The sequence below is a fragment of the Hyla sarda genome, chromosome 6 (genome assembly GCF_029499605.1).
Source record: "Hyla sarda isolate aHylSar1 chromosome 6, aHylSar1.hap1, whole genome shotgun sequence".
Lineage (NCBI taxonomy): Eukaryota > Metazoa > Chordata > Amphibia > Anura > Hylidae > Hyla > Hyla sarda.
In genome coordinates, this window is record NC_079194.1 from 261,094,436 (window position 1) to 261,117,615 (window position 23,180).

The 23,180-nt window shown below is 48.6% G+C and overlaps 2 protein-coding genes across 12 annotated transcripts in view; one reads left to right on the plus strand and one right to left on the minus strand.

Annotated features, from left to right (window-relative positions):
* The window catches only part of LMNTD2 (lamin tail domain containing 2), a 223,700-nt gene that overhangs the window by 155,253 nt on the left and 45,267 nt on the right, over positions 1-23,180 (minus strand). Inside the window, exons 1-2 of one of the 8 annotated variants that reach the window (XM_056527109.1) lie at positions 21,664-21,804; positions 21,417-21,488 (exon numbers count right to left, since the gene is read on the minus strand). The exons of 3 other annotated variants lie outside the window; for them this stretch is intronic. In XM_056527109.1, coding sequence (XP_056383084.1) covers positions 21,417-21,488; positions 21,664-21,714 — 123 coding nt within the window. In that variant the 5' untranslated portion in view covers positions 21,715-21,804. Of the gene's footprint in view, positions 1-21,416; positions 21,489-21,647; positions 21,805-23,180 lie in introns of those variants that run through there. 4 more of the 8 variants (XM_056527116.1, XM_056527113.1, XM_056527117.1 and 1 more) reach the window with 4 other exon arrangements.
* Positions 1-23,180, plus strand: part of RASSF7 (Ras association domain family member 7) — a 232,830-nt gene that overhangs the window by 92,062 nt on the left and 117,588 nt on the right. The gene's annotated exons all lie outside the window — the stretch shown is intronic.

Here is a 23,180-nt window from a genome sequence, read left to right on the forward strand (position 1 = left end):
TCTCGCTGCACGAGATTCTCCGGCGAACCTGAGCGAACTTATCCATTTAGCCACCCGAATTGATGTGCGTTTTGCCAAGAGGCAAGAGGAACTTCCCCTAGAAAAAGAACCTATCCGAACATTACATCGTCTGGCGGCCAAACATCCTTCCCTGCTACTTTCTTTGCCTCTTGCCGAAGAGGCTATGGATGTGGACCGTTTTCACCTAACATCACAGAAAAGATCCCGACGATGCACTGAGAATTTGTGCTTATATTTTGCCAGTCCGGAGCACTTTATCAAAGACTGTTCTGTACGTCCTCCATGTCTGGGAGAACGCTCTCACCTTAGTCAAGTTGGAGTGGCATCCCTTGGTGTGAATACTTTCTCTCCTCGCTTGACCACCCCAGTTCAAGTGTTCACCTCTGCCAGGACTTCTTTCATTGCTTTTGCTCTTCTGGACTCCGGTTCCATTGGTAACTTCATAGGTGCCTCCCTGGTCCATAAATACCGTCTTCCAGTGTCTCGTCTCACCAAGACCTTCCACATCTCTTCTGTAAATGGCCAAAATCTGAATTGTATGGTGGAATTTCACATGGAACCCCTCGACATGCATGTAGGAAATGTGCATAAGGAGATAATTGTATTCTATGTACTACCACAGTGTACTTCAGAGCTTCTTCTTGGTCTTACTTGGTTTCAACGCCATTCTCCACATATTGACTGGAAGACCAGAGAGATTGTTTGTTGGAGACAAATTTGTCAAGATCATTGTCTTGTTCCTCCTGTGTTGTCTTCTGTCAGACATAAAGTCTTGAATGGGGGACATTCTTCCTCACCAGGTGGTCATCTTAGAAGATGGAAGACTCCTTGTCAGAAGTCTGCAAGTTCCTTCCGATCTTTGCCCGTTCCTGAACTCTCCTGGTCTCATGTAGTGGGGAACTCTTTGAGTTCTAAAGAAAAGGGGGAGACCAAAGGTGGGGGGGGGGTACTGTAACATCTGAGCTCCGGCCGGACACGCCGGCCATGAGCGCTCCTTGCCTGTGTCCCCGCTGACGGCAGGGCTGAGATTCGCATCACGTCCGTCACTCACCTCTGTGTCAGCTCTCTGGTGTCCCTCTAGCTCCGGCGCGCGTGCCTCAGCCTCTTAGGGCGCGCGCATCGGGCCACAAAAACAATGAACTTTAGGAAGGCAAAGTTTGACCAACTCAGTGAAGCCCTTAACAATATAAAATGGGACAATGTCCTCCAAAACAAGAATACTGACACTAAATGGGAGACTTTTAAAAATATCTTAAACTCTCACTGTAAGATGTATATACCTTATGGGAATAAAAGGGTCAGAAATAAAAGAAAACCAATATGGATGAATAAAAATGTTAAGGGAGCAATAAATGAAAAAAATAAAGCATTTAAACTACTAAAAGAGGACGACAGTGAAGAAGCATTAAAAAGCTATAGAGAAAAATGTAAAATATGTAAAAAACAGATAAAAGCCACAAAAATAGAGCCAGAAAGACTCATTGCCAAAGAGAGTAAAACTAACCCCAAAATGTTCTTTAACTATATAAATAGCAAAAAGGTCAAAAATGAAAGTGTAGGCCCTTTAAAAAATGATAAAGAAGAAATTATAAACGGGGATCATGAAAAAGCGATTATATTAAACAAATTCTTCTCCACTGTATTCACCGAGGAAAAGGAAATGCCAGGTGAAATACAGCGAGATAAGGCAAACTCCCCTTTACAGGTCACCTGTCTAACCCAGGAAGAAGTACAGTGCCGCCTACAAAAAATCTAAATAGACAAATCACCAGGTCCAGATGGCATTCACCCCCGTGTTCTAAAGGAATTAAGTAATGTAATAGACAGACCTCTATTTTTAATATTCATGGACTCTATAGTAACAGGGACTGTTCCCCAGGACTGGCGCATGGCAAATGTGGTGCCAATATTTAAAAAGGGGACAAAAGGTGACCCCGGAAATTAAAGGCCTGTTAGTTTAACCTTTGTTGTATGTAAATTGTTTGAGGGTTTTCTAAGAGATGCTATTTTGGAATATCTTGATACAAATAAATGTGTGACCCCATATCGGCATGGCTTTATGAGGGATTGGTCCTGTCAAACGAACCTGATCAGCTTTTATGAGGAGGTGAGCTCCAGACTGGACCATGGGCAATCGATGGATGTCGTATATCTGGATTTTTCCAAAGCATTTTATAAGGTTCCACATAAACAGTTGGTGCATAAAATGAGAAGGATGGGGCTGGGGGAGAATGTGTGTAAGTGAGTAAGTAACTGGCTCAGTGATAGGAAACAGAGGGTGGTTATTAATGGTACTTATTCTGATTGGGTGACTTTAACTAGTCGGGTACCACAGGGATCCGTCTTGGGTCCTATTCTATTTAATAATAATGTCACGATGCCGGCTGGCAGGTAGTGGACCCTCTGTGCCAGAGAGGGAATGGCGTGGACCGTGCTAGTGGACCGGTTCTAAGCCACTACTGGTTTTCACCAGAGCCCGCCGCAAAGCGGGATGGTCTTGCTGCGGCGGTAGTGACCAGGTCGTATCCACTAGCAACGGCTCACCTCTCTGGCTGCTGAAGATAGGCGCGGTACAAGGGAGTAGGCAGAAGCAAGGTCGGACGTAGCAGAAGGTCGGGGCAGGCAGCAAGGATCGTAGTCAGGGGCAACGGCAGAAGGTCAGGAAACACTGGCAAGGGACACACAAGGAACGCTTTCACTGGCACTAAGGCAACAAGATCCGGCAAGGGAGTGCAAGGGAAGTGAGGTAATATAGGGAGTGCACAGGTGATAACTCTAATAGGAACCACTGCGCCAATCAGCGGCGCAGTGGCCCTTTAAATCGCAGAGACCCGGCGCGCGCGCGCCCTAGGGAGCGGGGCCGCGCGCGCCGGGACAGAACAGACGGGGAGCGAGTCAGGTAGGAGAGCCGGGGTGCGCATCGCGAGCGGGCGCTACCCGCATCGCGAATCGCATCCCGGCTAGCAGCAGGATCGCAGCGCCCCGGGTCAGAGGACGTGACCGGGGCGCTGCAGCGGAGGAGGTGAAGCGAGCGCTCCGGGGAGGAGCGGGAACCCGGAGCGCTCGGCGTAACAGTACCCCCCCCCTTGGGTCTCCCCCTCTTCTTGGAGCCTGAGAACCTGAGGAGCAGACTTTTGTCAAGGATGTTGTCCTCAGGTTCCCAGGATCTCTCTTCAGGACCACAACCCTCCCAGTCTACTAAAAAAAAATTTTTTCCTCTGACCTTTTTGGCAGCCAAAATCTCCTTGACCGAGAAGACGTCCGAGGAGCCGGAAACAGGAGTGGGAGGAACAGATTTGGGAGAAAAACGGTTGAGGATGAGTGGTTTGAGAAGAGAGACGTGAAAGGCATTAGGGATACGAAGAGAAGGAGGAAGAAGAAGTTTATAAGAGACAGGATTAATTTGACACAGAATTTTGAAAGGACCAAGATAGCGTGGTCCCAACTTGTAGCTAGGGACACGGAAGCGGACATATTTAGCGGAGAGCCATACCTTGTCTCCAGGGGAAAAAACGGGGGGAGCTCTTCTTTTCTTATCCGCGAACCTCTTCATGCGTGAAGAAGCCTGTAAGAGAGAATTTTGGGTCTCTCTCCATATAATGGAAAGGTCACGAGAAATTTCATCCACAGCGGGCAGACCAGAGGGCAAGGGGGTAGGGAGGGGGGGAAGAGGGTGACGGCCGTACACCACGAAAAATGGGGATTTGGAGGAAGATTCAGAGACCCTGAAGTTATACGAGAATTCGGCCCATGGAAGGAGATCTGCCCAGTCATCCTGGCGGGAGGAAACAAAATGTCGCAAATAATCACCCAGGATCTGGTTAATTCTTTCTACTTGTCCATTGGACTGGGGATGATATGCAGAGGAAAAATTTAATTTAATCTTGAGTTGTTTACAGAGAGCTCTCCAGAATTTAGACACGAATTGGACCCCTCTATCCGAGACAATCTGCGTAGGCAACCCGTGAAGACGAAAAATGTGTACAAAAAATTGTTTAGCCAACTGAGGCGCAGAAGGAAGACCAGGAAGAGGAATGAAATGTGCCATTTTGGAGAATCGATCAACGACCACCCAAATAACGGTGTTGCCACGGGAAGGGGGTAAATCAGTAATAAAATCCATACCAATCAGAGACCAAGGCTGTTCGGGGACAGGCAGAGGATGAAGAAAACCAGCGGGCTTCTGGCGAGGAGTCTTATCCCGGGCACAGATAGTGCAGGCTCGCACAAAGTCCCCAACATCCGTCTCCAGAGTTGGCCACCAATAGAAGCGGGAGATGAGTTGCACAGATTTCTTGATGCCCGCATGACCTGCGAGATGGGAGGAGTGACCCCATTTGAGGATTCCGAGGCGTTGGCGTGGAGAAACAAAGGTCTTTCCTGGAGGAGTCTGTCTGATGGAGGCAGGAGAAGTGGAGATCAGGCAGTCAGGTGGAATGATGTGTTGCGGAGGGAGATCAACTTCTGAGGCATCCGAGGAACGAGAGAGAGCATCGGCTCTAATGTTCTTATCGGCAGGACGAAAGTGAATCTCAAAATTAAATCGGGCAAAGAACAGAGACCACCGGGCCTGGCGAGGATTCAGCCGTTGGGCCGACTGGAGGTAGGAGAGGTTCTTGTGGTCGGTGTAGATAATAACAGGAAATCTTGATCCCTCCAGCAGATGCCTCCATTCCTCAAGTGCTAATTTAATGGCTAGAAGTTCTCGATCCCCGATGGAGTAGTTCCTCTCCGCTGGAGAGAAGGTCCTAGAGAAAAAACCACAAGTGACAGCATGCCCGGAAGGATTTTTTTGTAGAAGAACAGCTCCAGCTCCTACTGAGGAGGCATCAACCTCCAATAGGAAGGGTTTGGAAGGGTCAGGTCTGGAGAGCACGGGAGCCGAAGAAAAGGCAGACTTGAGTTGTTTAAAGGAGTCTTCTGCTTGAGGAGGCCAGGACTTGGGATCAGCATTTTTCTTGGTTAAAGCCACGATAGGAGCCACAATGGTAGAAAAATGTGGAATAAATTGCCTGTAATAATTGGCGAACCCCAAAAAGCGTTGGATAGCACGGAGTCCGGAGGGGCGTGGCCAATTTAAGACGGCAGAGAGTTTGTCTGGATCCATCTGTAGTCCCTGGCCAGAGACCAAATATCCTAGAAAAGGAAGAGATTGGCATTCAAACAGACATTTCTCAATTTTGGCATAGAGTTGGTTGTCACGAAGTCTCTGAAGAACCATACGGACATGCCGGCGGTGTTCCTCTAGATTGGCAGAAAAAATTAGGATATCGTCCAGATATACCACAACACAGGAGTATAATAGATCACGAAAAATTTCATTGACAAAGTCTTGGAAGACGGCAGGGGCATTGCACAGTCCAAAGGGCATGACCAGATACTCAAAGTGTCCATCTCTGGTGTTAAATGCCGTTTTCCACTCGTCCCCCTCTCTGATGCGGATGAGGTTATAGGCGCCTCTTAAGTCCAATTTAGTGAAGATGTGGGCACCTTGGAGGCGATCAAAGAGTTCAGAGATGAGGGGTAAGGGGTAGCGGTTCTTAACCGTGATTTTATTAAGACCGCGGTAGTCAATGCAAGGACGTAGGGAGCCATCTTTTTTGGAGACAAAGAAAAATCCGGCTCCGGCAGGAGAGGAGGATTTACGGATAAAGCCCCTTTTTAGATTCTCCTGGACGTATTCGGACATGGCAAGAGTCTCTGGGGCAGAGAGAGGATAAATTCTGCCCCGGGGTGGAGTAGTACCCGGGAGGAGGTCGATAGGGCAATCATAAGGCCTGTGAGGAGGTAGAGTCTCAGCTTGTTTTTTGCAGAAAACATCCGCGAAGTCCATATAGGCCTTGGGGAGACCGGTTACTGGAGGAACCACAGAGTTACGGCAAGGGTTACTGGGAACCGGTTTTAGACAGTTCTTGGAACAAGAGGACCCCCAACTCTTGATCTCCCCAGTGGACCAATCCAGGGTTGGGGAATGAAGTTGAAGCCAGGGAAGTCCAAGGAGAATCTCCGAGGTGCAATTGGGGAGGACCAAAAGTTCAATCCTCTCATGATGAGATCCGATGCTCATAAGAAGGGGCTCCGTGCGGAAACGTATGGTACAGTCCAATCTTTCATTATTTACACAATTGATGTAGAGGGGTCTGGCGAGACTGGTCACTGGGATGTTGAACCTGTTGACGAGAGAGGCCAAAATAAAATTTCCTGCAGAACCAGAGTCCAAGAAGGCCACTGTAGAGAAGGAGAAGGCAGAAGCAGACATCCGCACCGGCACAGTAAGACGTGGAGAAGCAGAGTAGACATCAAGGACTGTCTCACCTTTGTGCGGAGTCAGCGTACGTCTTTCCAGGCGGGGAGGACGGATAGGACAATCCCTCAGGAAGTGTTCGGTACTAGCACAGTACAGGCAGAGGTTCTCCATACGGCGTCGTGTCCTCTCTTGAGGTGTCAGGCGAGACCGGTCGACCTGCATAGCCTCCACGGCGGGAGGCACAGGAACAGATTGCAGGGGACCAGAGGAGAGAGGAGCCGAGGAGACGAAACGCCTCGTGCGAACAGAGTCCATATCTTGGCGGAGTTCCTGACGCCTTTCAGAAAAACGCATGTCAATGCGAGTGGCTAGGTGAATAAGTTCATGTAGATTAGCAGGAATTTCTCGTGCGGCCAGAACATCTTTAATGTTGCTGGATAGGCCTTTTTTGAAGGTCGCGCAGAGGGCCTCATTATTCCAGGACAATTCTGAAGCAAGTGTACGGAATTGTACGGCATACTCGCCAACGGAAGAATTACCCTGGACCAGGTTCAACAGGGCAGTCTCAGCAGAAGAGGCTCGGGCAGGTTCCTCAAAGACACTTCGGATTTCCGAGAAGAAGGAGTGTACTGAGGCAGTGACGGGGTCATTGCGGTCCCAGAGCGGTGTGGCCCATGACAGGGCTTTTCCGGACAGAAGACTGACTACGAAAGCCACCTTAGACCTTTCAGTGGGAAACAGGTCCGACATCATCTCCAGATGCAGGGAACATTGGGAAAGGAAGCCACGGCAAAACTTAGAGTCCCCATCAAACTTATCCGGCAAGGATAAGCGTATCCCAGGAGCGGCCACTCGCTGCGGAGGAGGTGCAGGAGCTGGCGGAGGAGATGACTGCTGAAGCTGTGGTAGCAACTGTTGTAGCATAACGGTCAGTTGAGACAGCTGTTGGCCTTGTTGCGCAATCTGTTGTGACTGCTGGGCGACCACCGTGGTGAGGTCAGCGACAACTGGCAGAGGAACTTCAGCGGGATCCATGGCCGGATCTACTGTCACGATGCCGGCTGGCAGGTAGTGGACCCTCTGTGCCAGAGAGGGAATGGCGTGGACCGTGCTAGTGGACCGGTTCTAAGCCACTACTGGTTTTCACCAGAGCCCGCCGCAAAGCGGGATGGTCTTGCTGCGGCGGTAGTGACCAGGTCGTATCCACTAGCAACGGCTCACCTCTCTGGCTGCTGAAGATAGGCGCGGTACAAGGGAGTAGGCAGAAGCAAGGTCGGACGTAGCAGAAGGTCGGGGCAGGCAGCAAGGATCGTAGTCAGGGGCAACGGCAGAAGGTCAGGAAACACTGGCAAGGGACACACAAGGAACGCTTTCACTGGCACTAAGGCAACAAGATCCGGCAAGGGAGTGCAAGGGAAGTGAGGTAATATAGGGAGTGCACAGGTGATAACTCTAATAGGAACCACTGCGCCAATCAGCGGCGCAGTGGCCCTTTAAATCGCAGAGACCCGGCGCGCGCGCGCCCTAGGGAGCGGGGCCGCGCGCGCCGGGACAGAACAGACGGGGAGCGAGTCAGGTAGGAGAGCCGGGGTGCGCATCGCGAGCGGGCGCTACCCGCATCGCGAATCGCATCCCGGCTAGCAGCAGGATCGCAGCGCCCCGGGTCAGAGGACGTGACCGGGGCGCTGCAGCGGAGGAGGTGAAGCGAGCGCTCCGGGGAGGAGCGGGAACCCGGAGCGCTCGGCGTAACAAATAATAATATTAATGACCTTGTAGAGGGGTTGAATAGTAAAGTAGCAATCTTTGCAGATGATACTAAACTCTGTAAAGCTGTAAACACAATAGAGGACATGGCACTGTTACAAATGGATCTGGATAGGTTGGAGGCTTGGGCTGGGAAGTAGCAGATGAGGTTCAACACTGATAAATGTAAGGTAATGCACATGGGGAGGAAAAATCCGGCCTGGGATTATGTATTAAATGGGAGCACACTTGGGACGACTGACGTGGAAAAGGATTTGGGAGTTTTAGTTAACAGTTGATTTAGCTGTAGTGACCAGTGTCGGGAAGCTGCTGCCAAGGCAAAGAAAATCATGGGGTGCATCAATAGGGGCATAGATGCCCACGACAAGAAAATAATTGTACCGCTGTACAGATCACTAGTCAGACCACACATGGAATACTGTGTACAATACTGGGCACCAGTGTACAAGAAAGATATAGTGGAGCTGGAGAGGGTTCAAAGACGGGCAAATGGGAGTAATACAGGGAATGGGAGGACTACAGTACCCAGAAAGATCAGAATCAGAATTAGGGTTATTTAGTTTAGAAAAAAGAAGGCTTAGGGGAGACCTAATAACTATGTATAAATATATCAGGGGACAGTACAGAGATCTTTCCCATGATCTATTTATACCCAGGACTGTATCTATAACAAGGGGGCATCCTCTCCGTTTAGTAGAAAGAAGGTTGCTACACCAGCACAGACAGGGGTTCTTTACTGTAAGTGCAGTGAGACTGTGGAATTCTCTCCCGGAGAGAACATTGCTGGTAATTCTCTCCCGGAAAGAACATTGCTGGTTATGTGTATTAGAGTTATAGGGACAGAACATTGATCCAGGGATTTATTCTGACTGCCTAGTTGGAGTTAGGAAGGAATTTTTTACCTCTAGTATGAGGGTTTTTTGCCTTCCTCTGGATCAACTCAGTAGGGACTCAATAGGGAAATAGGTTGAACGTAATGGACTCTGGTCTTTTTTCAACCTTATGAACTATGTTACTATGTTAAAGGGCCAGTACTCAAATTAAAGTGCTTGCACCTGTCCCCTGCTCAATAAATCTCTGCTCCTCCCTGCTTTCCCTGCCAGATCTTTGGTAGTCTATGCCATTGGGAAGTCCTCTGTTCCTGTGCTCCTGTTACTGTGTATCCGTTCCTAGCTATCCTACCTTCCCTATCCCAGTGTTACCTGCCTTACCTTCTGCCTTCTTGCCACGTCCTGACAGTCACCTTCCGTGCCACGCCACCCCCCAGCTACCTGTGTGGACCAGTCGTGCCAGGGGTAGCGACCTGGGTGCCACCTGTCGCATCAAGGCCATGCCGCTTTGCAGCGGGCTCTGGTGAAAACCAGTGGCACCTTAGACTCCGCTCCCTGGTACAGCTCAAGTCTCAATCCACACAGGCCCAGAGGATTCACCACCTGCCGTCATTCCTAACAATGTGTCAGCAGATAAGAACCATCTAGTATGCCCAATAATCTGAAACCTATCAATAGTCCCTGGTCCTATCTTATATGAAGGATAGCCTTATGCCTATCCCATGCATGCTTAAACTCCTTCACTGTATTCGCAGCTACCACTTCTGCAGGAAGGTTATTCCATGCATCCACTAATCCCTCAGTAAAGTAATACTTCAGCACGTTTTCTATGTGCATTCAGTTTGGTTTCATATCACATTATAGCCATCCATCATTGCTTTAATATACTTACAGAAACTTGTGACCTAGGAGATTCATAGGTTTATATTGAGGCTAATGTATGCCAGTGTTTGGACACGTTTGCTTACACTTTTCACGTTTTACTTTTCTGTACATGTTTTGGAAACTCCTGAGAAGTGGAGACTTCCACACTTTTTTTGCCCTTATTTTCAATGGATTACCTATGCAACTAAATAATCTTCTAAAATGTATATTTTAAACAATACAGCATTTTTGAAAACATGGCTGCGACTGTGACCATAAATTCTTCCCAAGACCTCCTAGTTTTATATGACAATTTGTACGTACTGTTACATCCAGAGTGTCTGGCCTGAGAGCATTCCCCCTCTCACTTCCCCAGCTGGCGGGGCTGGGATTCGCATCGCAAAACTGTGTTTCCCTGCCATGTTTCCGACTCTATCATTCCGTGACCTGACCTTGCTTCTTGCTGCCTGCCTATTGACTTCCTGCCACGTTCCTATCTACGCACCTGCGCTGCCTGCCCTGACCTCCTGCTATCCAGACCACATCTTGCTTATCCCTCCTGTGCCTCGGATCATCAGCCGCCTGTGTGGTCGAGTCGTGCTGGGGGAGCGACCTGGGGGCCTCCTGTCGCAGCAAGACCATCCCGCTTTGCGGCGAGCTTGGCACCTTAGAAACCGCTCCCTGGCACAGCCCGTCTAATCTGCCACACAGGTCCAGCAGTTCCACTGCCTCCAGGTGTGTCCTGCTTACAGCCGTGAGTCTTACACATACAACTAGATATACAGATGAAAAAAAAAGGATTGCGGCTTAAAAGATCATAATAGGTTTATAAAAGAAGAAATTTCATATGAATATATTCTGGATTATCAAAACAACGTTGGATATGATTGAAAGGAACTAAAAAGACAAAATACACCAAAAATCTATTTTAAAAAAACATGACAAAAAGGTTAAGGAAACAGAGTTTCCATTTGATACTTCAAGTAGAGCTTCTTCAAAGGACGGGGTTAACACATCTAGCACTGAACAAGTGGAAAAAACTGCACCCAAAGTGTCAAAAAATGGTGCAGGAAGAGGGTAAGAGTGTGGGTAAAAAAAAATCATTGGAACTGCGCCAAAGGCGTATGTCCCAAAACAAGGCAGATGCAGCAGAGGAAATAGACAATACAATCTTTGCCAAGTTATAATACAGTACAAGTGTTATCAAGGTTTAAAGTTAAGCCTTCCTAACTGTGCTTTTGACAAGTAAACTACATTATTGGACATTAACTGTAAAAAGCATTTTTCTTGTACGGTAGACAGTAATGGGAGATCTATGTTCCACAAAAAAATCTTTTCACCACCTATGAGGCTAATTGTGGTTGATATTGGATCTTTGGGGGAAAGATTGGGAGCTTTGGTCGACCATCACCTCCAACTGGTAAATGACACCAAGCATGTCATAAATATAAGTGAAAATATAAAATGACTCAGTTGGGCTTCAGACCCACGAGATTATGGAATATATATCTATCATGGGGTTGGGGGGGGGGTGTATAGGAAGCAGTATATGTGAGATAGGGGGCCACAAGGAGCAGTATGAATTGGAGTATAGGGAGCAGTATATGTGAGATAGGAAGCAGAATATGTTTACTAAAGGGGGAAGTGAGGTTAAACTAATGGTATAGCACAAGTTACAGTACATGCAGGATTATTAAAACACCATCCACATGTAGAATACTGTCACGATGCCGGCTGGCAGGTAGTGGACCCTCTGTGCCAGAGAGGGATTGGCGTGGACCGTGCTAGTGGACCGGTTCTAAGCCACTACTGGTTTTCACCAGAGCCCGCCGCAAAGCGGGATGGTCTTGCTGCGGCGGTAGTGACCAGGTCGTATCCACTAGCAACGGCTCACCTCTCTGGCTGCTGAAGATAGGCGCGGTACAAGGGAGTAGGCAGAAGCAAGGTCGGACGTAGCAGAAGGTCGGGGCAGGCAGCAAGGATCGTAGTCAGGGGCAACGGCAGAAGGTCTGGAAACACAGGCAAGGAACACACAAGGAACGCTTTCACTGGCACTAAGGCAACAAGATCCGGCAAGGGAGTGCAAGGGAAGTGAGGTAATATAGGGAAGTGCACAGGTGAAAACCCTAATTGGAACCACTGCGCCAATCAGCGGCGCAGTGGCCCTTTAAATCGCAGAGACCCGGCGCGCGCGCGCCCTAGGGAGCGGGGCCGCGCGCGCCGGGACAGAACAGACGGGGAGCGAGTCAGGTAGGGGAGCCGGGGTGCGCATCGCGAGCGGGCGCTACCCGCATCGCGAATCGCATCCCGGCTGGCAGCAGGATCGCAGCGCCCCGGGTCAGAGGACGTGACCGGAGCGCTGCAGCGGAGGGAGTGAAGCGAGCGCTCCGGGGAGGAGCGGGGACCCGGAGCGCTCGGCGTAACAGTACCCCCCCCCCTTGGGTCTCCCCCTCTTCTTGGAGCCTGAGAACCTGAGGAGCAGACTTTTGTCAAGGATGTTGTCCTCAGGTTCCCAGGATCTCTCTTCAGGACCACAACCCTCCCAGTCTACTAAAAAAAAATTTTTCCCTCTGACCTTTTTGGCAGCCAAAATTTCCTTGACCGAGAAGACGTCCGAGGAGCCGGAAACAGGAGTGGGAGGAACAGATTTGGGAGAAAAACGGTTGAGGATGAGTGGTTTGAGAAGAGAGACGTGAAAGGCATTAGGGATACGAAGAGAAGGAGGAAGAAGAAGTTTATAAGAGACAGGATTAATTTGACACAAAATTTTGAAAGGACCAAGATAGCGTGGTCCCAACTTGTAGCTAGGGACACGGAAGCGGACATATTTAGCGGAGAGCCATACCTTGTCTCCAGGGGAAAAAACGGGGGGAGCTCTTCTTTTCTTATCCGCGAACCTCTTCATGCGTGAAGAAGCCTGTAAGAGAGAATTTTGGGTCTCTCTCCATATAATGGAAAGGTCACGAGAAATTTCATCCACAGCGGGCAGACCAGAGGGCAAGGGGGTAGGGAGGGGGGGAAGAGGGTGACGGCCGTACACCACGAAAAATGGGAATTTGGAGGAAGATTCAGAGACCCTGAAGTTATACGAAAATTCGGCCCATGGAAGGAGATCTGCCCAGTCATCCTGGCGGGAGGAAACAAAATGTCGCAAATAATCACCCAGGATCTGGTTAATTCTTTCTACTTGTCCATTGGACTGGGGATGATATGCAGAGGAAAAATTTAATTTAATCTTGAGTTGTTTACAGAGAGCCCTCCAGAATTTAGACACGAATTGGACCCCTCTATCCGAGACAATCTGCGTAGGCAACCCGTGAAGACGAAAAATGTGTACAAAAAATTGTTTAGCCAACTGAGGCGCAGAAGGAAGACCAGGAAGAGGGATGAAATGTGCCATTTTGGAGAATCGATCAACGACCACCCAAATAACGGTGTTGCCACGGGAAGGGGGTAAATCAGTAATAAAATCCATACCAATCAGAGACCAAGGCTGTTCGGGGACAGGCAGAGGATGAAGAAAACCAGCGGGCTTCTGGCGAGGAGTCTTATCCCGGGCACAGATAGTGCAGGCTCGCACAAAGTCCCCAACATCCGTCTCCAGAGTCGGCCACCAATAGAAGCGGGAGATGAGTTGCACAGATTTCTTGATGCCCGCATGACCTGCGAGATGGGAGGAGTGACCCCATTTGAGGATTCCGAGGCGTTGGCGTGGAGAAACAAAGGTCTTTCCTGGAGGAGTCTGCCTGATGGAGGCAGGAGAAGTGGAGATCAGGCAGTCAGGTGGAATGATGTGTTGCGGAGGGAGATCAACTTCTGAGGCATCCGAGGAACGAGAGAGAGCATCGGCCCTAATGTTCTTATCGGCAGGACGAAAGTGAATCTCAAAATTAAATCGGGCAAAGAACAGAGACCACCGGGCCTGGCGAGGATTCAGCCGTTGGGCCGACTGGAGGTAGGAGAGGTTCTTGTGGTCGGTGTAGATAATAACAGGAAATCTTGATCCCTCCAGCAGATGCCTCCATTCCTCAAGTGCTAATTTAATGGCTAGAAGCTCTCGATCCCCGATGGAGTAGTTCCTCTCCGCTGGAGAGAAGGTCCTAGAGAAAAAACCACAAGTGACAGCATGCCCGGAAGGATTTTTTTGTAGAAGAACAGCTCCAGCTCCTACTGAGGAGGCATCAACCTCCAATAGGAAGGGTTTGGAAGGGTCAGGTCTGGAGAGCACGGGAGCCGAAGAAAAGGCAGACTTGAGTCGTTTAAAGGAGTCTTCTGCTTGAGGAGGCCAGGACTTGGGATCAGCATTTTTCTTGGTTAAAGCCACGATAGGAGCCACAATGGTAGAAAAATGTGGAATAAATTGCCTGTAATAATTGGCGAACCCCAAAAAGCGTTGGATAGCACGGAGTCCGGAGGGGCGTGGCCAATTTAAGACGGCAGAGAGTTTGTCTGGATCCATCTGTAGTCCCTGGCCAGAGACCAAATATCCTAGAAAAGGAAGAGATTGGCATTCAAACAGACATTTCTCAATTTTGGCATAGAGTTGGTTGTCACGAAGTCTCTGAAGAACCATACGGACATGCTGGCGGTGTTCTTCTAGATTGGCAGAAAAAATTAGGATATCGTCCAGATATACCACAACACAGGAGTATAACAGATCACGAAAAATTTCATTGACAAAGTCTTGGAAGACGGCAGGGGCATTGCACAGTCCAAAGGGCATGACCAGATACTCAAAGTGTCCATCTCTGGTGTTAAATGCCGTTTTCCACTCGTCCCCCTCTCTGATGCGGATGAGGTTATAGGCGCCTCTTAAGTCCAATTTAGTGAAGATGTGGGCACCTTGGAGGCGATCAAAGAGTTCAGAGATGAGGGGTAAGGGGTAGCGGTTCTTAACCGTGATTTTATTAAGACCGCGGTAGTCAATGCAAGGACGTAGGGAGCCATCTTTTTTGGACACAAAGAAAAATCCGGCTCCGGCAGGAGAGGAGGATTTACGGATAAAGCCCTTTTTTAGATTCTCCTGGACGTATTCGGACATGGCAAGAGTCTCTGGGGCAGAGAGAGGATAAATTCTGCCCCGGGGTGGAGTAGTACCCGGGAGGAGGTCGATAGGGCAATCATAAGGCCTGTGAGGAGGTAGAGTCTCAGCTTGTTTTTTGCAGAAAACATCCGCGAAGTCCATATAGGCCTTAGGGAGACCGGTTACTGGAGGAACCACAGAGTTACGGCAAGGGTTACTGGGAACCGGTTTTAGACAGTTCTTGGAACAAGAGGACCCCCAACTCTTGATCTCCCCAGTGGACCAATCCAGGGTTGGGGAATGAAGTTGAAGCCAGGGAAGTCCAAGGAGAATCTCCGAGGTGCAATTGGGGAGGACCAAAAGTTCAATCCTCTCATGATGAGATCCGATGCTCATAAGAAGGGGCTCCGTGCGGAAACGTATGGTACAGTCCAATCTTTCATTATTTACACAATTGATGTAGAGGGGTCTGGCGAGACTGGTCACTGGGATGTTGAACCTGTTGACGAGAGAGGCCAAAATAAAATTTCCTGCAGATCCAGAGTCCAAGAAGGCCACTGTAGAGAAGGAGAAGGCAGAGGCAGACATCCGCACAGGCACAGTAAGACGTGGAGAAGCAGAGTAGACATCAAGGACTGTCTCACCTTTGTGCGGAGTTCGCGTACGTCTTTCCAGGCGGGGAGGACGGATAGGACAATCCCTCAGGAAGTGTTCGGTACTAGCACAGTACAGGCAGAGGTTCTCCATACGGCGTCGTGTCCTCTCTTGAGGTGTCAGGCGAGACCGGTCGACCTGCATAGCCTCCACGGCGGGAGGCACAGGAACAGATTGCAGGGGACCAGAGGAGAGAGGAGCCGAGGAGACGAAACGCCTCGTGCGAACAGAGTCCATATCTTGGCGGAGTTCCTGACGCCTTTCAGAAAAACGCATGTCAATGCGAGTGGCTAGGTGAATAAGTTCATGTAGATTAGCAGGAATTTCTCGTGCGGCCAGAACATCTTTAATGTTGCTGGATAGGCCTTTTTTGAAGGTCGCGCAGAGGGCCTCATTATTCCAGGACAATTCTGAAGCAAGTGTACGGAATTGTACGGCATACTCGCCAACGGAAGAATTACCCTGGACCAGGTTCAACAGGGCAGTCTCAGCAGAAGAGGCTCGGGCAGGTTCCTCAAAGACACTTCGGATTTCCGAGAAGAAGGAGTGTACAGAGGCAGTGACGGGGTCATTGCGGTCCCAGAGCGGTGTGGCCCATGACAGGGCTTTTCCGGACAGAAGACTGACTACGAAAGCCACCTTAGACCTTTCAGTGGGAAACAGGTCCGACATCATCTCCAGATGCAGGGAACATTGGGAAAGAAAGCCACGGCAAAACTTAGAGTCCCCATCAAATTTATCCGGCAAGGATAAGCGTATCCCAGGAGCGGCCACTCGCTGCGGAGGAGGTGCAGGAGCTGGCGGAGGAGATGACTGCTGAAGCTGTGGTAGCAACTGTTGTAGCATAACGGTCAGTTGAGACAGCTGTTGGCCTTGTTGCGCTATCTGTTGTGACTGCTGGGCGACCACCGTGGTGAGGTCAGCGACAACTGGCAGAGGAACTTCAGCGGGATCCATGGCCGGATCTACTGTCACGATGCCGGCTGGCAGGTAGTGGACCCTCTGTGCCAGAGAGGGATTGGCGTGGACCGTGCTAGTGGACCGGTTCTAAGCCACTACTGGTTTTCACCAGAGCCCGCCGCAAAGCGGGATGGTCTTGCTGCGGCGGTAGTGACCAGGTCGTATCCACTAGCAACGGCTCACCTCTCTGGCTGCTGAAGATAGGCGCGGTACAAGGGAGTAGGCAGAAGCAAGGTCGGACGTAGCAGAAGGTCGGGGCAGGCAGCAAGGATCGTAGTCAGGGGCAACGGCAGAAGGTCTGGAAACACAGGCAAGGAACACACAAGGAACGCTTTCACTGGCACTAAGGCAACAAGATCCGGCAAGGGAGTGCAAGGGAAGTGAGGTAATATAGGGAAGTGCACAGGTGAAAACCCTAATTGGAACCACTGCGCCAATCAGCGGCGCAGTGGCCCTTTAAATCGCAGAGACCCGGCGCGCGCGCGCCCTAGGGAGCGGGGCCGCGCGCGCCGGGACAGAACAGACGGGGAGCGAGTCAGGTAGGGGAGCCGGGGTGCGCATCGCGAGCGGGCGCTACCCGCATCGCGAATCGCATCCCGGCTGGCAGCAGGATCGCAGCGCCCCGGGTCAGAGGACGTGACCGGAGCGCTGCAGCGGAGGGAGTGAAGCGAGCGCTCCGGGGAGGAGCGGGGACCCGGAGCGCTCGGCGTAACAAATGCGAGGTACTCACACTAGACAGTATATGTTGGTGATGGGTTTACATAGACTGGGCACAGACAGTAGCATTTTTACAGTAGACTGTGCGTTGACCGGGGTTGTGAGCATTGCTAGGCACCATGAGGGGGTTTGCGTGCTGATCCAAGGGGTTGCTTGTGGTATTGTGCACTATTAAAGGGGTACTCCGGTGGAAAACATTTTTTTTTTAAATGAACTGGTGCCAGAAAGTTAAACAGATTTGTAAGCTACTTCTATAAAAAAAAATCTTAATCCTTTCAGTACTTTTTTGCAGCTGTTTGCTACAGAGGAAAATCTTTATTTTTTTTAAATTCCTTTTTTGTGTTGTCCACAGTGCTCTCTGCTGACACCTGTCTGTGCCAGGAACTGTCCTGAGCAGCATAGGTTTGATATGGGTATTCTCTCCTGCTCTGGACAGTTCCTGATACAGGAATCCGGTGTCAGCAGAGAGCACTGTGGAGAACACAAACAAGAAATTAAAAAAATAAAGATTTTCCTCTGTCACTGACAGCTCCGATCATCCCTATTTTCTGGGTCACCAGAGACCCGATCAGCCCGGAATAGCATAAAATCGCATGTCTGAATTGACATGCGATTTTCTGTGATCGCCGACATGGGGGGGGGGTCTCAGGACCCCCCTCGGCGATGTGCCAGGATGCCTGCTGAATGATTCCAGCAGGCATCCCGGTCCGGTCCCCAACCAGCTAGCGGCGGGGACCGGAATTCCCACGGGCGTATGCATACACCCTACGTCCTTAAGGACTCGGGATGCAGGACGTATGCATACGCCCCACGTCCTGAAGAGGTTAAGATTTTTTAATAGAAAATTAAAAAAAAAAGTTTTCCACTTTAACTCCACGTCCTGATGCAAGATCTTGCATTAGCTAATATTTTTGCACTTGGGATTCGGATAGTTTCTAGGAAAGCTGCAACATTGGACAAAATTATATCACAGTTTTTTACAGTTCCAAAAACAGCAAAAAACTTGGTTGCTTAATAAAGGAAACAAAAAAAAACATATTATATGCAAATGGCACAGCATTTTGTTTTATTTTGTACTAATATAAAATATAATATTGCTAGTTGCATCAACTGCAATATATTTGGCTACTAGCAGTGATTGCTCTGAACAGTATGTTGGTTTTATCAGCTTCCTTTTTGGAAAACACATAACCAGACCTTTGGTTAAAAAAAAAAAAAAAAAAAACTATGCATTTAATATATTAGCATTGTTTTGTCATTTCAAAGACATACATGAGGCACATATGTTTAGCCTACAAGTGCAGAGAATAGAAAGTCTTCCCTACCAGTAGAGGGGGCAATATGAAATGTAACCTGTTGAATAGAGAAAGCTACTGAATCTTTCTCTTGGGCACACGGCAACCACAAGGTCTGAATTTATTCTAAGACCTTGTAACCACCTGCGCTTCTTCACCCGGTGTTCGCATCTTACCTACCTTCTCATGCTGCTCCTGCTCCCCCCCCTCTTTTCCCCATTTCTGGTCCCCGCCGCAGGCAAACACCGGCTTCTTGTGCTCCTTTCCTTGCCTCTCTTCCCTTCACCAGCACAGGATGCCAGCGCATGCCCTAGGAGGTGGGCTGGATTTAACTTCCTCAGATTTAAAGGGCCAGTGCACAAATAATTTGTGTTTATCTGAAACAGTCCCTATTTAGTTCCAACGAAAGCGTTGTTTATATAGTATCTTGTTCTACCGTGCACCAGTCCCGCCTGCTACGTTCCCTGACCTTGATTTTGTGCCGCCTGTCCTGACCTACTGCCAGTCCTGACTACGCCTCCATTTCATCCTTACTGTACCTCGTTATATCTCAGCAGCCTGTGTTGACGAGTCGTATCAGGGGTAGCGACCTTAGACTCCGCTCCCTGATACGTCCCGAGTCATCATCCACACAGGTTCAGCGCATCCACTTACAACAACCTTTACAGACCTGATTTCGTTTGAGATCGTATGATATATGATTATTGTATCTTTTTAATTACAACAAGTATGTTATCTCCAAGTGTTTGGGACTGAATATTGTGGCGAGCATCACTGTGAGAGTACTATAATATGTATGTCCATAGTCTAGATATCGATCATTTTACTTCTTATTCTGTTACTTTGTATAGTGTTATGCCAATTTAGATATTTGTCTCTATTCATTTATGTTATATATAGGATTCAAGTCCTGCAGGAACGCATGGGAATGGAGTTTCTGAACTTTTTCCACAGCAGGAACAGTGTTCCCATTAGCAAGAGTTCCCAGACTTGACTCCTGGTTATATACCTATATAGTTGCAGTATTTATCAACCTTTAATGTAGTTTATGATCTTGGCATGTTACACCTATTAACAATTAGTGAAGTCAGCACTAATAAAGGTTTTTTTAAAATGGCAACTTGCTTTTACATGCGTGATCTATGACTAAGGCCACCTGGCCTGAACGTGTCAGATACTTTTTAATCCTATATGGATGTATCGCTATTAAGATGAAGACATAAATACAGTGGTCCCTCAAGTAAAATTATAAATCAGTTCCAGGACGACCATTTTATGTTGAAACCATTGTATGTGGAGACCAGAACTCTATGCAACCTGGTAATTGGTTCTGAATCCCCAAAATGTCATCCAAAAATAGTAAAAAGTGAGGATTAAAGAAAAATAAGTAGATAACTAATATAGATAAAGCAAGTCCTTACATATAAAAGTAAGAAAGAGGCACAGGTAAAGAGTAGTACAGAACATGTAATACCTCCCTGTACTGTTGGGAGGCGCTACCAGACAGCCAGTCAGTGCATGCACAATACAGTTGTTTTACCAGTGAATGCCCATTCAGATTGTCACTTCTTCCAACCATTGACTTTTTTCAGATCTGGACTATCCATTCATTGTGTGTTGAGTCTGGTTTCAAGTTACAATAGTCCAGAAAAAAGGATTGTATGTTGAGGCCATTGTAAGTTGAGGGATCACTGTATTGGATTTTATGGTGTGAATTAAGATGGATTTATGGCAATTGTCTAGTTGTGGTTGCAGCCACTTGAAAGTCATAACACCATTCACTTACAATAGCTACCTTCTTTTTTTGTATTTGCCATGGCTGCATGCTCCCGTGTGTTTGGTTGTTGTGCTGGCTATTTCAATTTTTTTTTTGCATTGTAAGTAAGGGTTACTGGCAACCCCTCTTAGGGTGCATGCACACCACGTTTTTGCAATACGGTTCCCGTATCAGGTTTTTGATGAAAAATGGATGCCTCAAAACCTCAAAAACTAAACTGTATCAAAAAGTGTGTACAAATTTTAACCCATATACAGTTGAAAACCTTATACGGTTTGAAAAATGATGTCCGGTTGCATCCGTTTTTTAAAGAAAAAAACGTATACATTTTTAACTTTTGACTCCATTTTGAATAAAGTTTCACTTGTTTGATTGAAATTCCAAGAAAAAAAAACTGTGCAAAGTAAAAAACCGTATGGTGAAAACCTGATGTAACCGTACGCACATACGGTTCCCATTGACTCCCATGTTAAAAAAAAAATATACGGTTTAATACAGTTTTTCATCCGGACCAAGAAACGTGGTAGACTACAGTTTTGGGTACAGGTAAAAAACTGGAGAAAACTGTATGAGATGCAAAACGGACTAAACCAGATGATGCGTTTGACATACAGTATACAATGTTAAGTCGATGCATACGGTTTTCTATACAGTTTTTAACTTGACACCTTACACGGGGACTGTATAGCAAAAACGTGGTGTGCATGCACCCTTAGCTATGCACCCCTCCCTGCCCTGTACACAGGTGTTTTTAAGGATCCTACATACACCCAGTCAGAAGCTTTATGCCCAGAAAAGTTAAGTAGATAGGGGGAGATTTATCAAAACCTGTGCAGAGGAAAAGTTGCCCAGTTGCCCAGAGAAACCACTCAGATCGCTTCTTTCATTTTTAACAAGGCCCCTGCAAAATGAAAGAAGGGATCTGATTGGTTGCTATGGGCAACTAGGCACCTTTTCCTCTGCTCAGGTTTTGATAAATCTCCCCCATTGAGCGTGTTACCACAGAGGAGGTTTACGAGTATAAAACATAACTTTTACTACTAATTTATTAAAAAGATATCCCACAAACACAAAAATCTGAAAATCTTATTAAACAAAGAGCGAATAGACCATTAACACGGGCCATGCCAACCCTTCTTGGCCAAATTTTGCCCTATTGTATACGGAAAAAGAACATGCCTGAGTTCCTGGTGCACTGTGTACTGGTGTAATGAATGTGCCGCCAGTTAACAACAATAACAATAAAAAGAGGAGATGCTCTCACCCAATCCTGTAGATTTACTTGCAGCGATGTTCTGGATTTGATCAATGAAATACATTGAGTCCCTAGGGATCTCTGTTTAAGTCAACAGAAAGTACTAAGCATAACAAACTCCGACAATGTCCCCTAGACCAGTGATGGCGAACCTATGGCACGCGTGCCACAGGTGGCACACCGAGCCCCCTCTGTGGGCACACGGCCATAGTTCGCCATCTGACCAAATCTGGTAATTACTTGTTTAACCTTTCACCGGCTCATGCAGCAGCTCGGCCTGGCTTCCCACGGTGGCTCTGCCAGGCATTACATGGCGGCGGTGGCTCGGCACAGCATTTCACTTTCACAGCCCTGCAGTGGATGCCGGCTCCCGTACAGTGCGCTGGGCTGTGGCTTTCTCCCAGCAGTGCTCAGCGCTGGCAGGAAGTCACTTCCTCCCAGCACTCTATGGTAAAGCAGGAGCCGCGTGGGAGGAAGTAACAGAGTGCAGGCCAGGTACCTGAAATGGGGAGGGAGAATTAAGATTATTCCTCCCCATTTCATATTCAAATATTTAATAATGAGAGAGGATTAGTTGTATGAAGGGAATGGGCTGTATGAGGGGGGGGGGGGCAGGGGCTGTATGAGGGGGGACAGGGGCTGTATGAGGGGGGCAGGGGCTGTATGAGGGGGGACAGGGGCTGGATGAGGGGGGGCAGGGACTGTATGAGGGGGAACATGGGCTGTATGAGGGGGGACAGGGACTGTATGAGGGGGACAGGGGCTGGATGAGGGGGGGCAGGGACTGTATGAGGGGGGGACAGGGACTGTATGAGGGGGACAGGGGCTGTATGAGGGGGGACAGGGGCTGTATGAGAGGGGACAGGGGCTGTATGAGGGGGGGCAGGGACTGTATGTGGGGGGGACAGGGGCTGTATGAGGGGAGACAGGGGCTGTATGAGGGGGACAGGGGCTGTATGAGGGGGGACAGGGGCTGTATGAGGGGGAACATGGGCTGTATGAGGGGGGACAGTGGCTGTATGAGAGGGAACATGGGCTGTATGACGGGGAACATGGGCTGTATGAAGGGGGACAGTGGCTGTATGAGAGGGAACATGGGCTGTATGAGGGGGGACAGTGGCTGTATGAGAGGGAACATGGGCTGTATGAGGGGGGACAGTGGCTGTATGAGAGGGGGACAGGGGCAGTAAGAGAGGAGAACATGGGCTACATTCATTTCATATAGCAGTACCCCTCATATAGGTGGTGCCTCTCCTATAGTCTATATTCCCCATAATATGACTGTGTCCTCCCCCTCCTTTTCCAAAGGTAAGAAGAAGAGAGGAGGGGGGGGGGGGGGATAACTGTTAAATTTAGAAATGCTCATTTATTTATTTTTATTAAAAATAAATAACCTGCAGCACCCCTACCCCCCCCCCCCACACACACACAGAACCTCTACCCCCCCACACACACAGCACCTACCCCACACAGCACCCCATCCCCCCACACACCTACACACCTACATAAACACAGCAGACCCCACACACAGCACAGTTGTTGTGCTCTTCTTTTAAAACAAAATATGTTAATTAGTTATGACAACTGTATGAGTTGTTTTTTCTAAACTTAAACCTCAGTATTCTGATTTATATTGCTGCGCTGGCACTTTGAGGGAAAAAAGTTGGCGTGAATTACGGTTTGGGCACTCGGGCTCAAAAAGGTTTGCCATCACTGCCTTAGACAATCCTAAAGGTTAATGTAGTGAGGCAATCGATTCTCGCATGAGGTCCG